Source organism: Polyodon spathula, chromosome 7 (genome assembly GCF_017654505.1).
Source record: "Polyodon spathula isolate WHYD16114869_AA chromosome 7, ASM1765450v1, whole genome shotgun sequence".
Classification (NCBI taxonomy): Eukaryota; Metazoa; Chordata; class Actinopteri; order Acipenseriformes; family Polyodontidae; genus Polyodon; species Polyodon spathula.
Genome location: NC_054540.1, coordinates 22,739,948 through 22,757,372, shown reverse-complemented (window position 1 = coordinate 22,757,372; position 17,425 = coordinate 22,739,948). Strand labels below are relative to the sequence as shown.

Sequence of the window (17,425 nt, the reverse complement as noted above, 5' to 3'; positions counted from 1 at the left end):
TTATCGTTAATTTAGATTGTCCTTTCGCTATAACGAACCCCTCGATATAACAGACAAAAGGCTTGGACCCCAACAGGTTCTTACAGCGAGGGTGGCAATCACTTTTGTGACAGTTAACCAGGCAATACGACGACTTCTGTCAAAAATATCAGCTCGAGCAAAACACGTCTCTCAAACTCAACTTTGCCGTGTTTTCAACACCCAGCTGACACTGATGCTCAAAAAGCTTTAATTAGTCAAAATGAAAATGTAAACACATCCAAGAAAACTACATTTGACTTGGGTCTACGTATCTACAGAGGTTGGAGAACAATCTGAAAGAAATACCCGTGTCCGAGCTTGACGTACACCTGGCAAATTTAATTTTGCTGCATAACGAAAAAAAAAGACTGCAGTGAGTATATGAACCTGGCACAATACGGTCTTTACAAGCCCTGAAAACTTTGCTCCCCCAGCATCAGCACGCAAACAAACCTCCAGCACCACCAACTGGCTGGGGGACTTTCGTACACTCCTACATACTGTACAGCATGCAAACTGCATTCGGCACCAGTTGTACTTTCAACCAAGCAGTTATGGTCCAAATGTACAATCAAGCGCCACTGATAAAGCGACATTTGGCACAATATTACATTGTAAATAAAACAATCACATCCTAACTAAGTTATAATGTTAATAATTAAATATAATACTAATCTGAATTCAACACTTATTATCGTCATATATACATGACCAAAAGAGACGGCAGTTCCCCTTTAGAGGCTTCTAACGTCAATATCAATGTATTGTAGCCTTTCCTGACTCTCTCCCCAGCTGTTTCTCGCAATATCTCCAGTGAAAGTTGTACAGCATGATCTGTGCAACACAACTTGCCTGATAGCCACATACAAAACATGACAGCACTAGAGGACCTTTTGGTAGCTCCCAATGCAACACATGCACATTCAGCAGTTAACATCCAAGTCATGACACCGCAATTATTAAGTGTTCAATACCAGAAAATGAGATTTTGTGTTAATAAATGAATCATCTAAGACCTACATGCACTAAAAATAGCAGCTCCAATATTAGCTCTATTAAACTGGCAATACTCATGACATGTGAAAGACTTGGAAGGTGGCACACATTTAATTTACAGTAAATAGTAAAAAGTAGGGGTGTAAATCGTTTATAGTTTAAACGTTTAAATGTTAGTAAAGTGTCAAATGTTTTTAATTTTGCTTAATCATTTAAACTTTGTCAAAAATGTGCAGGTCAAATATTAAGAAGTGACTGATTGCAAATAATTGTCATTGTCATTTGATATTCACCTCCCGATGTCCAGCATGCTTTTGGTCACGTGACTAGTCTGCTTCTATGAAGCTAGATCTAGCGTGGAGGAGGTGGGGCACAAACATGCAAGCGAAATGTTAGGAAATGCGATAAAATTCGGGCTGAAAACATAACACAGTTGATTATTGAGGCGATCGCAAATGGATAACATACAACCAATTTTAATTGTGGAGGATGCCGTATTCAACTTTAATGTCTTTTGTTGAGCCAGATTTAATTTTTTTTTTTGCTATTCTGGGACTGAGACGAGCAATGCAATATTTTTTTTTTGTTTTTTTTAAAGAAAAACTAACAGAAGATGGCTTCCATTTTATGCATTGTTTGGTCTTTTTTTTTCTACTGCTGCCAGTCAGATAAGTACAAACTACTGCTATTAGCTAATAATAATAATAATAAATTATTATTATTATTATTATTATTATTATTTATTATTATTATTATTTTATTATTAAAACAGAATATTGATTTTTTGAATTAACATGATACTGTACTTGGAATAAAATCAGTTTGGTGTGAACATAACTATTTCTTGTCTCTTTTACATACAGTATGTAGGACAAATTAGCAATTTGGATTTTACAACTGTTTGAATAATTAGACTGCATAACATTTCTATAATAATGCAATTAATGCTCGCCCTCTTATCAAAACAGACCATCATCATACCACCGATGCTATTATTTTTTTCATATTGCTTCACTGATACTAAAAAAAAGCAAGTTCTGTAGCTCTTCACAGAAATATAATATATAATGAAGGATTATCATTGTATATACTTTACAATATGCTTTTGTAATATAGTATGCTCTGTGCTTAGTAATGTAACATTTTACTAGCATATCTACTACATATTGAGTTGCTATTTCTTTCTCAACTATATGGCAAAGTAATTTTTGGAAAAACACAGAAAGAAATAAAAAATGACAGGAAGTGTTCAATGCTACTGTATTGATTTCAGAGTTCACCTGAAAATGAAAATGGGGCACCTTTAACCTTAACCACTGCAATCTTAGCACAATATGGCCAGCTCATGAAAAAAGACTGGTGCAAAGGTCCAAGCAGTTAACACCATTACAGGAGGGCAGATGCAACAGGGTTAGAACCCACAGTTAAACCAAGAACAACACTGAATTAAACACAGATATATAAATGAAACACAAAAGGTCTGAAAGAAAAGAAAGCCCTGTTGACCTCTGTAACTGCTAACAGAGCCTCTAGGTACTGGACAACAACTGCTTCTATATTGAATTAAACCCCTCTCTGTCTTCAAAGGTTGTTTTATTTTCTCTGGAATGAAAGAAAAATGGACTAGTGTAGGCTTATTTGATGCAGACTTGACAGAGCAAGGTGACAGAATGTGTAGGGGCTCGGGGAAAGACATTTAAAAAAAAAAAAGAGGCAGTAATGGCATCTTGTGAAAATGATCCAGAAAGCAACTGTTTAAAAAATGAGGGGCATACTGAATATTTTAATACATTGAAACAGCTCCACTGAAACGGATTCAAATTGAATTTGAGATTGTGTCCTATTTTCTCTGTACAGGCCCTAATGAAGGAAGACAGTTCTCAATTAGTTTTCAATCAGTTATCTGACAAACTTGGTTTTAGGAGCCAAAGTGTTCCTCTTGGTACAGTACAGTAGAATACAGATTAGATATCAAAACAGTTCTTTTTTTCAGGACCGATGATTGTAATCTATTGTGGAATGGAATGTTACCAAATGTTGCAACATAATAAAAGAGGCATCCACAATATAGGGGAAAGGATAAACATTAGTCCAGGCTAACACACATTAATTATGCTGAAATTGTTGTCCAGTGGTATTCAGCAATAATTGCCTATTCTGTATATTGGCAATTCAATTACTGTATGTGGTTTGAAAAGCAAATGTAATGTTAAAGGATGAAATAAAATGTCCAATATGGTGAAAAGTGGTCATTATGATTTCAGTACCCAGAAATATAATTGGGTTCTCAATCCATAAAAATTCAATTCCATGTACCAAGTTGTCACATACTACCATTAAGACACTCATCCTAGAATCAACAGTGCTTGCTGTCAACTGTAGACTTTTTAGTATCACAAATAAAGAAGCTCTACTGTGCTTTACTTATATATGTGAGCATCAACGCCAGACACAAGAATGAGCTCTAACATCACATGCCCTTCATTGGTTTTGGAAGGAGTTGAAAACCTTTTTTTTTTAGGTTTTGGCTGCTTTCCTAAGTTTTTTTTTTTTCCCTCTTAAGCATTGATTGCCAGCCCTGTTAGACTACCCTTTGTTGTCCTGCAACATTCACTGAACCGAATCACAAGAAATGTGCTACAGGGTGCAACATAATATCTTCCTTTCTCCTCTTTGCTGTTCATAAATTCAACTAAAATAAATCAATAAAAAGGCAAAGAGCAAAACGTTCGTTGAAGGATAAAGTCATTGCATAAAACCACAAGGGCGCTAACAACCAAACAGTAAGAAGACCAAATGTCAAAATGAGAAAGCTTGTGTGTTGACATGGCTCCTTCTTCCCAGGGGCCTGAGAAGCACAGCTCAGAGAAAATAGCTAGCTGCAGTACTTAAAGCCACATTTGCTCTTTTACATACTCAAGCAGCTGCCACCATCATCTGCCAAGCCCATCTTACTGTGCTGCACTCTAAGGCAAAACCATTTGTAATGATGTCTATTATTCAGACAAGTGTTGCATTGGAATAATCATCTTCCTGTAGATTATGTTAATTGTATCACAGTGTATGGTTATTTTCTTAAGTTACAACTGTCACTAGATGTTTAAAATAAATGTACTGTAAATCTGACTGTTTTACTTGTAAAGCATCTTAAAATAAATACACTAATGAGTAACAAAGCATGAATAACTAAATACATCTACTAAATAACAAAGTTTTTAATTTTTCTTTAACCCTTTCCTGTCTTAAGCTGACTGCAAGCCAGATGATTTATTTGTATATAACCAGAATTAGTGAGGGCTGATTGTATCACTGGGTCCACACCATTTTACAGAGTTGGAAGAAACACTACAATATACACTGTAACTTAATAAACCTTTTGTCAAAAAAATTACTCACTGGAATATATATATATATATCTATATTATATATATATATATAATATATATATATTATATATATAATATATATATATATATATATTATATATATATATACAAGAAACACAGTATTTTCTGTGTTCTCTTTCCAAAAAGAATGTAAAGCTGGGTTCATCCAATGGTTTAATGTACGTACTAGAAAAGACCACTGGTATAACTTAAAATTTGAGCAGGCCAACCGCCTTGTGCTTTATTGCATTGTAATACAGACCATTTAATTCGAGGGCGTTTACCATTCCAGACAAACTTTAACAAGGAATTGAGTTTTGACAAATAGTTCACTGATGGAGGCATTAGTAGCACTGGACAAATAAAATGAATACATGGGAGAATATTAATTTTAAATCAAGGCAATACAGACATGAACTGATGCTGTTAATAACTTCCATCTGTTCAAATCACCCTCTATCTTTTTTTAAAACATTTTAATTATTTTTTGCAATTGTGGATGTGGAGGAACGAATCTCAGTGCCTAAACAAGTTACTTGTTGTGCGACTGGAATGGTGGGAGGGATATTAATTTTGCCTGCCTCTGTGTTGAGAAGCATTAACACTGACCACTTAATTTTATAATCAGCTATTAAACCAAAATCTTAAAAAAAATTTAAATATATTCAGAAGAGAGCACTCTAAATCAGTCACATATAAAAGCGTAACATTGGCGTATAATGATCCAATTTTTATTTGTGAAACTAAAGTGCTTTGATGGATAAATTGGGCCAAGGGTTCTAATGACAAGTCAAAAAGCAGATGGGAGAGAGGGCACACTTGTCTGGATCCACGAAAAATACAGAATAAGTCTGAAAATATTCCACCAGTGGAAACTCTCGCAGAAATGTTACAGTACAAGACTTGTATCATTCTAATAAAAAATTTTCGAAAGCAAATCTCTTTAAAACACACCACAAATACTGCCATTCCAAACAGCTGAAAGCTTTTTCAGCATTGAGGAATAACAGCCTACTGGGTGAATTCAATTTTCTAGCTTTAGCAATAACATGTAATAAGCGACGAATTTTGTCTGATGCTAATCGACCCTTAATAAAACCAGTTTGGTCAGGATTAATCAAACCACTGATAACCTTCTCCAAACGAAGAGCAATAACTTGAGCATAGATTTTAATGTCTTTGTTGATTAAGGAATTAGGCCTGTAGCTTGCACATTCCTGGATGTTCTTGCCAGGTTTAAGGAGCAGAGTAATTAGTGCGGTATTACAGTCTCAATAAAAGCAACCCTTTGCAAGGGCAGAATTTATGGTGGATAACACGATTGGGCCCACATTACTACATATAGCTGAGCTGGCAAGTTGTCAATTCCAGGAAAGCTGCCTTTTTTAGTGGTTTTTACGGCTTGATATAGTTTGCCTAATGAGATTGGAGAGTCCAGCTGCTCAGACTCCTCGGAGTTAATCGATTTAATATTACATCTGCCTTCTTGACGCTTTAGAGTTAGAGCAAGAAGGCGACTCAGTTGACTCCCCTCTGAGTAATATTTATGCTTGGTGATATGTATAAGAAACTCAGTCCGCTGCCTTAATAGCTTATTTAGTTCTGACTTTTCCTGTTAAGTTCAACATCCCTGGTGTAATTAGATTTCAGAGCCTTTTCCAGTTTACTACAACTCAGCTCTAATTTCGGAAATTAACTGTAATTGAGATTTTTTTAGATGAGAGTAAAATCAAATCGTATTGTTGAGCACAAAACCTTTGACAGCTGTCCAGACTAACGCTGGATCAGATACCGATCCCTTGTTAATATTCATAAATTAAGTTTAAGCTGTGAGAGAAATTAATCACTTTGGAGAAGAGTAGTATTGAACCTCCATCTGGACGGTTTACCCTGGATGTGGTTAAAACTGCATTATGATCTGAAGGACAACGAGGGAGAAACTCTGCATTCCCAGTGAATGAATTTAGATCAGGGGAGGAAAGAATATAAATCGATCCTTGAGAATGTTTTATGATCAGGTGAAGAATACGTATAATCTTTGGCAGTTTGAGTCTATGTTTGGCATCTATCAATCAAATTGAAATCTTTACAAAAATACCCGAGTGCTGTTGAAGCTAAAGACTGAGCATTAGTGATAGAAATATTGGATTTATCCAGTTTGCTATCAAAAAAAGTGTTCATATGAGCCCTGATAACCAGTGAATACTTTACTAATGGTAATAATTATGTGGTTAGCCATGGAAAGAATAGAGGGTCAAATATGGTGGGTGCATAAATACTAACAAACGCCACTTTTTTACCCTGGATGGAGACACAGCAGAAAGTCAATCTGCCAGTATGATAGGAGCTGACTCTCTCAATTGTTAAATGTATGTTTAGTTTCATCAGAATTGACACTCCCTTTGTTCGAGACCCATCTCCAGGAGAAACAGCTAGTTTATAACCACTATTCTGAAGACAAAGTTATCCTCTGGCAATAAATGTGTCTCCTATAATAACGGTACATCAACATTTTTCCTGCGCAAAGACCCAGGACCTGTACATGCTTATATGGTCAATTTAGCCCTTTAACATTGAGGGTTAAAACTGTAATATTAGCCATAATCAAAATATCCCAAACACAATGACAGAATCTGAAACATTCCTACCAGGGCACAGCATGAGTTGAAAGTTTCAAAGCATGTAAGGACACAAGGACATTTAAGGTACAAAAAAAACAAACAAACAGATAAAGCAGAGAACCCATGTAACCGCCAGCAGCCCCCCCCCCCCAACACATCAACATGTTCATTTTTCTGAATAAAAAACACTTGTAGGTGCAGATTTTTATTTATTTATTTATTTATTTATTAAATACAGCTGATTTCACCTCAGCGAGACTTTGAAAAAGTACTTGTTTAATCACAATTGGACCATATTTTGTTTTCTGCAGGAATGTTTGGATTTTTAGCAAACGACTGAAAACTTTCTTGGATTTTCTTGTGTAAAGTTGCTGCAGACATTTCATGTTCATGTTATGTTTCATGTTGATGACATTTTCTTCATGTCTGGTGAGTACAGTGGTTTAAATTTTGATTTTAAACTAAGATGTTTAGCTCAGTAGTTGTGGGCACAGTTTGTTAAAGCTGCAGTTTATCTGTGGTCATTTCAAACAACAGGAACAAAAATCTTGTCTTTTACGTACTTGCTTTTAAAATGGATTCCTAGCATTAATTCATAACAAATGAATTGTTGATTGCTACGCTAGGGGATTGAGATTAACTATGAAGTAGATACTGGAAACTGAGAAAGGTGTACTGGTACACATATCGTCAATGTGAAACAATTATAGAGGATTTGTGCCCTGCAGAATAGCATAACGTAGAACCCTGAACAGCAACGTATGGGGCCTGTCTGAAATGTTTAAATGATTCATGTAAACACTGTGGACTCTGTCGATCTCAGTAAGTGATGGGGCAGCCGAAGCGAGGTCTGGGATCCAGCAAGGCAGCATCTTCTGTAGTTAACGAATGGGTCATCACCCTCAAGGCACGTTGGGAAGTTTACCAACCTTATATTGTTCCGACGTGATCTGTCTTCCAAATTGTTAGTTGTCATTTGGAATATCTCAATTTGGGTAAGGCAATGGTTATTGTCCTTTTTTATTTGACAAAAAATGCCTTGCAAAACCTCCACTTTAGCGCACACCTTCTCCATGTTTTTAGCATGAGCATTGATATCCTCCAAGTGATCGAAGCATGGCTCCGTTTTCATCAATGTAATCCTTAACCGAGCCCTGTGTTTGTTTTTTTTTTTGTTTATTTTATTTAATAATATAATAAATAATAATAAAAGAAATTGATGTGGTTCAGCAAAATAATTATATATGTAAACGAAGATAGGGGTTAACAGTCAGGAGCTCAACGCTGTGTGACCACTTCGCAGCACGCGCCCCCGGAAGTCAAACCTTGCTTAAATTTAACAAATAACAATAACATTATTAACAGATATGGTGTTAAATATTAAAGGTATACTTACTGTACCATCTACGTTTCTTAATACTTAATTTCACACCTGTTTAATATCTCATTCTCTGTGTTCTGTATCATTATCCACTACTGTTTCTGATTAGATAAATGGCTTACTAATTAATGTCTTTTTTCAACCACAAGGTCTGCTTCTTGTAAGAAATTAAAATATTCAGAAAATAGATGATATAAAGTACCCCTTTAAGTCCCTATAGCTTCCCCATTTATACAGAAGGGAACTGAGTATATTAGTAATGAGTATATCCACCGGCAGTCTGGGCTGTTTACTTTAATGTCAAAGACGATTAGAAACACAAGTAGGAATGTCTGTAAACACACTATTAATGATGCCCCCACTGAGACAAGGACATTATGACTAGCCATTACATACCATTCAAACTAATTAACTGACAACTTACAGTTCCTGTCAGTTTGTTATTCATAGCAATTACATACAAGTAAGGTTCTCAAAAGCCAACAAGGTTTAATTTTATTAGCTTTAATCTGGAAATAAACTTTTTTTTTTTTTTTTTTTTTTACTGTTTTCCTTGGTGAGGAACCTAGTGGATTATACTAAATACTTTCCTGCTGAAGTGTGTGCTTTTGCATCTGTAAAACAGAATGATGAATGATTCTAAAATACTAATAATAAATTAAATGGTAGTTTTTTTGAAAGTTGTAATCATCACTCTGGAGCTGAATTGATATTATATTTTCTATAATATAACAACAAAATCTGCTTTTGTATTATACATGCACTACCTATAGGTGATACTAAATCAATCTTATGTGCAAGCACTTCCAAAAAGTGGAAACACTAAAGGATGGATATACAATGTGATACAAACCATGCTCCCAGCTGGGATTTGGACATGTTTTACTCAAATCTGCAGGCAACACTGCTTTGGAAGAACTTAAAAAGGCTCATATTTCTCTTGGGTAGCTTCAAGGATTTTTACAGATCACTTGAACATACAGTGCACTTGAGTAAGACCTAGTGGTTAAGCTATTGAAAACAGTTCATTGGTGAGTCTCGGCGCAAAACAGTGAGAAATGCATCTGCTAGACTTTGCTACTCAATAAATTACTGAAGAAAAAAATGGAGATTACAATGAAATTACTACTTCTGGCATTTCAAAGTAATGAAGTGGTTGAAGGATACAGTACTTTGATACATTCTAACAATGTTCATATCATGGCTAGCCCAATGGGGCTTAAAATACTGCGTAATTACACAAAACACACATGTATTAACTAGAGAGATAAACAGACCTTATTCTACATGAGAGATCCAGTAGTACATGCATGCCCACGGTTTTTGAAAATGCACTCAAAGTACTTCCAATGCAAACCAAATAACACTCTACTAAAATCACTGCTTTTCCCATCTGCTTTCTCAAATTAATCTGTCAATTTTAAATCAACCCGCCTATTATTTTATAGGACTCTAGTTCTGATCAATTTAATGTGTGCCTTATAAAATATTAAAAACATTAAAACATATATATTTTTATATGCTGTTTTATGTCTGAAAAAGCCAATTTTGTGAAGATGTGTGCTGGTCACATACAAGTCACTGTGCTCAGTCAGTTCCTACAAGCTTCCAAACCTTTCATACCACCAGGCCTCACTGATTTAATCTTCCTAATCCAGTTCTTGAATATGCCCCAGCACTGCCACCTTGCCACACCCATGCCTCCCACCCCCAGGCTCTCCATCTCCTTCTTGGAGAGAAAGTAAAACACTTAAAACTACTTGATGACCTATGTCTGATTATCAATTGAAAGCTGATGGTATTTATCGATTTGGTGTCTGCGAGAAAAAGGCTTTTCTGTTCCTTAGAGATACTCTTCTCCGTAATGAAGAACTGAATGATAAGATGCGTGTCAAATGCATTTTTAACGCACTATCTAGCGGCCCAAAATGTGACACTTTCTTTTTAATATTCTTGATGTATTTGTATTTGTAACACACAAAATCAAATTTTCAGTTGCAATTATTCAACTTTAGAAAAAAAAAAAAAAAAAAAAAAAAAACTTTTACTAGCTGCTGTCCAGCAAATTAAAAAAATAAACCACAAAAGAACAAAAATACAGAAAAATGTGCCCTGAACAACACAGCCAGCCTCTTAATTATACAGGACAAGTGTAGGAGACAAGGAACACACTTCCTGGGTCACCTAGCTTTGTACCCCCAGCCACCCTTCACACTAGTTCAGCCTCTAAAGCACCTTGTCTTTGAAGCTGAACAAAAGCAGTAGCAGCAAAACAAACAAAACATGCTTACCGTCTTCTTTGCACTCTTCCGGGGGCTTAGCCTTTTTTGCAAGCCTTGGATCAAGCCATGATGTCGTCTTGGTGTTGTGGCTATAGAGAAAGAAAGAATACTTTGAGCCGGCACACTGCAGTCAGCTCAACCTTTTTAAAAAAGAAAGAAAACCTGGCCTCCCACCCCCAAATGAAAAAAAAAGGTTAGTCTAACAAAATTGCAATCGATATGTTTAATTTGCTTACTGCTTCTAATTAGCCCTGAAAGAGGCGTGAGAGTAATTGTGCAAACAGCTGTACATTTGGCAAGTTCAGCTCTCTGGGCTGGATGCAGCTATTGGACTGTATTCAGGTTATGCCCTGCCAAGAAAACTTCAATGAATGTGTTGAGCTCCAAGGAAACAATGATACTCCTTCCAGAGTGCAGGGCAGGAGACAGATGTTATAAACTTCCCTTTTTTTACCCAATTATTTAACCCCCTGATTTTCTCCCCAATTTAAAATTTCCAATCATTTTCCTCAATTCCCCACACAGCTCAGGAGAACTTAAGATTCAGCGGTCATCCTCCGATCTCACGACTGAGCCAGCTTCCTCTTTTACACCTAAGAACTCAAGAGTGGATGTCAGCGAGCTACCGACCTCTAGAGGACAAATGCCAGCCATATAGGTGTCTGCTTTTGAGCTCACTGGGTGCCTTGCCAGCAGGGTTCGTTGTAGTCTGCTGATTTTGTCTCCCTAAATCACAGGAGCACCACAGCCAATGCAACACTCCATTTGGAATTACCAATGAAGACCGGCTACTTCGCACAGCCAGGACGCAAACCTGCTCTGCATGACTCACCCTCTACACAACGTGGCTGCGCTTCTATCAGGCGAGCCACTAGAGGACCCGACACGTAAACTTCAGTCTTACATATTTAAATGAAGAATATTTAATACAGAACCATAGATAAAATCTGCCTGTATCAAGTGAAATGAAATGCAAGTTGGACAGGGAGAGGACACAAGAGAGAAGGGGGAAAATGCTTTAGATTACACACACGCACACACACACACACACACACATATATATCAAGTGGATATATAATTTTAAGGCACTTTTAAATGATAATGATAAACTACTACTTTTACTACTAAATGGCCATTAATGCTTATCTTAGTGGACAAACTCAAACATACTCAATAAAATAGACTTCTCCTTTCTCAGTGTAAGCCATCTCCCAGTTGTCGGGCAGTGGCCCCAACTCATCATTCTCGTCAGGCTTCGTTGGCAGCTTCAGTGGTTCCTCTTCTTCGTCTGGTCCCTCTGCAGTGTATGGTTGTGCAGGTATCTCACCTGAGGCGTCGGTGCTTTTATCCTCATGTTCACTCGATTCTATAAACAGAACACAGAATAAACCACATCACAACTTCCAACTGTGCTTTTAAATTCCCTCAAGACTACAATGTTAAAAAGGGGGAGGGTCACTTGAGTAAGCAATATGAAACTGTCATACACACAGCTTTCAAAAAAGAGATGCAGCAAGAAAATCAAATCAATGGGCTTGAAATTACCTGCATAGATTACAACTGTATAACTTGCACTGCCATGTTAAAAAAAGCACAGAACAAATTGAACATGCAATGTTTTCCAGTGATCAATGCACATATAGACATATGTTACCTACACTAGTGTTTCCCAAACTTTTTGATTGGCGACCCAAATGAATACAGGAATAATTAACCCATGGTCCAAAATTATTCACAATTCAATATTTTAACTGAAATACTTCTTAACCAATCAAAAAGCCATCTTTAATTTATCTGTAACTACACTACACTACACTATATAGAAGCATTTAGGCTTTGATAGTTTTACAGCTTGCTAAAATGTTTGCTTTTATCATTATTAATAAAAAATGGTATTAAACTAGTATATTGTAATGATAGCCAGCTCAGGTTTTTGAGTTAAGGGTCCCCATCGCGCGGACAACGGGACTGCAGCCAATCACAGACATGTATTTGCAGGAGAACCCCGTGGGGATTGATGGACTACGTGGGTGCATTGAGATAATGTGTGGTCGGGTGGGAATGCATGCCTGCGATTGGGGGAGCACGCACGACGGAGCAAAATGTAAGCCTGGCATAGGGGGAGGGGGGCTGGGTGAAGTGTGAGTTTTGGAGCTGTGGGAGAAACTGCTGTTTTTCTAATTACCGACAAAGACACGCAGAGACTGTTAGCTTTGTGTGTGTTACCTGACTGTGTATTAAACCATTTTATTTATCCTGTGTTCGTTATTGTTTATTGCATCATTCTTGTAAAATAAACCGTGCATTTGAGACCAGAATAATTGCCTGGATTGCCTGTATTTTCCAAATATTGTTGCAGCACAATGAATTCCAGTTTTCATTTTTAATTCAACATCAAGCATTGCAAACATACCGACAACAGTCAGTTGTGCAGTTTTTTGCAATATGCACTGTAACCAGGTAGGATACATTCATCTTCTCTGAGGCAATGACTGATTTTTTAAGAATGGCTTGCTGTTCAGCTAATTGATGAGTTTTCTTCTGGAAAAACTTGTATCGTTTCCCAAAGCAATCTGGATGCTGTGTCTCAAGATGCAGACGGCTTAAGGCTTTTGTGAGCCAGTGCTTCACAAGATATAACACATGAGGATGAGGCTAATCCTCATCACCAATGTAAGAAAAACTGAAGTCAATATAAAATATGGTAATAACAAGTTTTTTTTTTGTTTCTTTGAGTTGCAAGTATTATTAGACATGTTTTTGTTTTGCATCCATTTTAACAACTGTTTTCAAAATCACAAGTAACCGCACATAAAATGTCATCAATCAAAGCAAAGTAACCGCACATAAAATGTCATCTTATGCCTTTTTTAAAGCAGAAGACTGGTGATAAACCAATGCACTGTTTACATAATTACTGCTTGTATGCAAATACATTTATTTTGAATATAAGCAAGAAATTGTATGGTGAACAGTATGCACTGAACATCATATGTTTTTTTAGATTGTTTGGAGACCCATCAGAAACCTTGCTGTGACCCATATTTGGGCTGCAACCCCCACTTTGGGAAATGTTAATCCTTACCATCAAAGCATGTGGGTTCTGAATAAAAGCCTCCTATGATAACTGAAAAATATAAATACATCTATTTTTGCAACAGTCTCTAAAAAACATAGTTATATAGTGGAATCCCTGCAATATTAAAAGATTCCATAGTTTTACCATCATGCCAATACATTATTGACTTCAGTAACGCTTAAACAATACAACAATGGTAATTCAGTGCATTCAGGGGTCAGTAATCAGTTTCTTTCTGTGGTAAACACAACACAGTGTTCTGCAAGGTGTAGTAACTTGCACCTAGCATCTTAACAATAGCTTGATGAGATTTTGGGATCAATAAGCTACTAACAACCAAACGAGCAAGATGGGCCGAATGGCCTCCTCTCGTTTGTAAACTTTCTTATGTTCTTATGTTCTTATGATAATGAAAAATCTAAGTACAGATATTTTGAAACAATGTCTCTAAAAAACATAGTTATATAGTGGAATCCCTGCAATATTAAAAGATTCCATAGTTTTACCATCATGCCAATACATTATTGACTTCAGTAACGCTTAAACAATACAACAATGGTAAAGTAATCAGTTTCTTTCTGTGGTAAACACAACACAGTGTTCTGCAAGGTGTAGTAACTTGCACCTAGCATCTTAACAATAGCATTCTGTAATTGGCTATACGTATAACCTGAAATCCAAGTTGCTGTAAATCTGATAACTTACCAGATAAATAACCCCTGATGTATTAAAACCCATTAATGAAAAATAAATGGCGCAGGAATAGAAACTCTATCGGGAAAACTGCCCAATAGAGAGTCTATAGAGACACTACTGTAAAAGACTAGTAGACCTACATTTTGCAACGGCAAGATGAAAGATAAAAGAGATATACAATAGTCAATTACAGGAATACAGTCTGTTGCTAGGAGACAGAAATAAAGTCTCATTTTAAAATTCTGATGCTTCACAGTTGAATGTAGACCATGACCCTTACTTATTAATCAGCATCACCGTACAGTCCATCAAAGTGAAACAAGCATCACTGTACAGTCCATCAAAGTGAAACAATCTGTGAAATAATGTGATACATCAACAAGTATGTGGCCTGCAAGCCCAGCACATGCCACATTGATGATTCTTTCAAAAGAGGCTTATTGTTGATACACAGAAAGAGTATATCTGCAGTTAGGTGGAGGTTTTGGATAGCTAATTCCAGACAATGTTTTGTACAACATTTACTGTGTATAACAAGTGAGAGCAAATAGCCTGGAATCAGCCATCCTATTTTTGCCACAAGGATTTGTATTTAATTTGGTTTATTTCAAGAGTCTTGGACTCTCAATCAGAAAACCATTCAAGGCTGTTTCTATTAAAACCCATATAGTAACTGATTACCTGTAACCTAGCAACCAGCAGGGTTTTTTCAATTTTATTTGGAACCTTAGTTTTACCAGAAAAGAGAACCTTTGAGGTTAATGAAAGTCTCATATCCAAAAAAGTGCACTGGAAGATGGCAGCAGTACACGGTCACACAAAACAAACGTTGCTTTTATTGCCAAAGGCTTAACAGAGTAACAACAGACAAAAACCCTGGAGATGACAGCTTACATTGAAACAATGCATTAATGTATTTTGGAAGACTTGGCTAACAAATATATATCAAATATCAAAGGCTAGCATAATAGCTATTTTTTAAAAGATGAATGTGGTAATTAACACATATATTATTTAAAAAACACAGTACCAGTTGGGTAGAGAAAAAAATTTAGCACCACTTGGAGTTAAGGAGACAATGCAAATACTCCAAACATAAAACATGAGACTATGAATGGTTTGGAAAACATTCACATTGATCTGGCAAGGCAGAAAAAATGGAAGTGATTTACTTTTGCTCAATGTACCATAACCCCTCAGCACAAGGTACTTAAGTAAAAGTTTAAAGGCCCAGCCAAAATACTGTGTAACTAAAATATTAGTGATGGTCATGGGTCTCAAACAGTGTATCAAACGAGGGAAATGGTCATAAATGAGGTTCTTCGAGTAGCCTGTTGACAGCAATGAAATAATTTCACGTTCCATGGCTTGAGGTTGTTGATTTTAAAAACCAGCACCATTGTGTCTGACTAATGTTTTAAGTGATGTACTGTAATAGCACTAGTATGACTGGCCGTAGGTGATGGACAGGTGACAAGCACTGCCTAACATATTAATCTGGGAACATATTCTATTCAGACCTCTACTTACCTGAATGTATTATTAAAATTCAATATACTGAAGAGAGTGTAAGTAGAGTCTTGCATTGCGTTACATAGTAACTATAGCATAGTCAGTAAAAAATACTGAACTAGGAGTGGTTCCTGAACAGCTCGTAAGCTCGTGAGAATGGCACTCTATAAACTGGAGAAAATGTCAAACAGTGAAATCCCTTAATTGCGACTACTAATGGGTGAAGTAAAATAGTACAGTCAGCATTCAAAATGCAGCAGAAACAAAGTGAATGAGAGAAGCTACGGTAATGTGAAACAGTTAATCATTAGTTTTAGACAGTTTGATGTATTTGTTTTAATTTGAGATCTTTTAGTTGCTTTTGTGCATTTTCATTTGCAAGTGAACTGTGATATTAGGGCCTTATTGAGCAATACAGTCTGCAATTTGGATATGTTTTTTTTTATTCTGAAAACTTATCTATTTATTTTTTTTAAACCCTTTTCTAAACTGGAAGCACTTAGATCAGTGCTCAAGTGTAGTAGCACTTTGATTAGGGCTCAAAACAGTACAGAAATAAAAAATAAATATCTGAATTGAACTGAATTCAATACCTGTGCATTCAATTGAGGTGATAACATCCTCACTGCATTGACATACAAGCTAGAGAAAAACCAGGATGGGACAAACCACTTTCTATGCTGGTGGCCATTTGGCCAATAGCTTTCAAAATATGGTGGCCAAGTGAACTCTTATGGTGGCCAACATTTTCAAATGGGGACACTATGAGGAGACATGTATAAGTTGCACACACTTTGCTTTTCCATGCTTTGTTTTCATGTAATGGGTGTTTTTTTTATTACTTTTAAAATGGTGGGACTATATACAATCGATGTACCAGAGAACTAGCTCCATACAATTCCAGGGAACTATATAAAATAAATGCCATGGAACTATTTACATACAATGCCAGGGAACTATTTTCTGTGAGCATAAAATAAATAAAATGCCAGTGAGTGAAGTATATCCAGAAAAATGCCAGGAAATAGAACTATATTACTCAAATGCCAGGGAAGATAACTATATAAAAAAATCCAGTGAAATTAACACATTTCTGTTAGCTCCTCCTCCTCCTCCTCGTCTTCTGTTTCATTCTCATTTTCATGGAGTTGGTCAGATGTGGATTTACCAAATCCAAATGCAAATAGATTTGACTGTTGCTTCAGTTTCTTTGACATTATATTTAGGTAAGAATGAGATATTTTGAGAATTAAAAAAAAAAGTTAACATCTATTTCCCGTGCCATAATCGACAAGCCAGTGTCTTCACCCCCCCACCCCTCAGGGGTTGAAGATTCTAGAACATGATTCTATGTCTTATAGAATCTTGAGTATAAGATACAGTAAAAAAAAGAAAGTTATAAATAGCAGACACAACAGCTAGGAACAGATATCAGGCTTAAAGAGCATGGA

At 36.2% G+C, this 17,425-nt stretch overlaps 1 protein-coding gene across 1 annotated transcript in view; it reads right to left on the bottom strand.

Moving 5' to 3' along the window:
- Window positions 1-17,425, bottom strand: part of LOC121318358 (membrane-associated guanylate kinase, WW and PDZ domain-containing protein 2-like) — a 208,162-nt gene that overhangs the window by 88,173 nt on the left and 102,564 nt on the right. The window contains exons 4-5 of the mRNA XM_041254921.1: window positions 11,858-12,053; window positions 10,697-10,776 (exon numbers count right to left, since the gene is read on the bottom strand). Of these exons, the coding sequence (XP_041110855.1) occupies window positions 10,697-10,776; window positions 11,858-12,053 (276 nt within the window). The remainder of the gene's footprint in view (window positions 1-10,696; window positions 10,777-11,857; window positions 12,054-17,425) is intronic.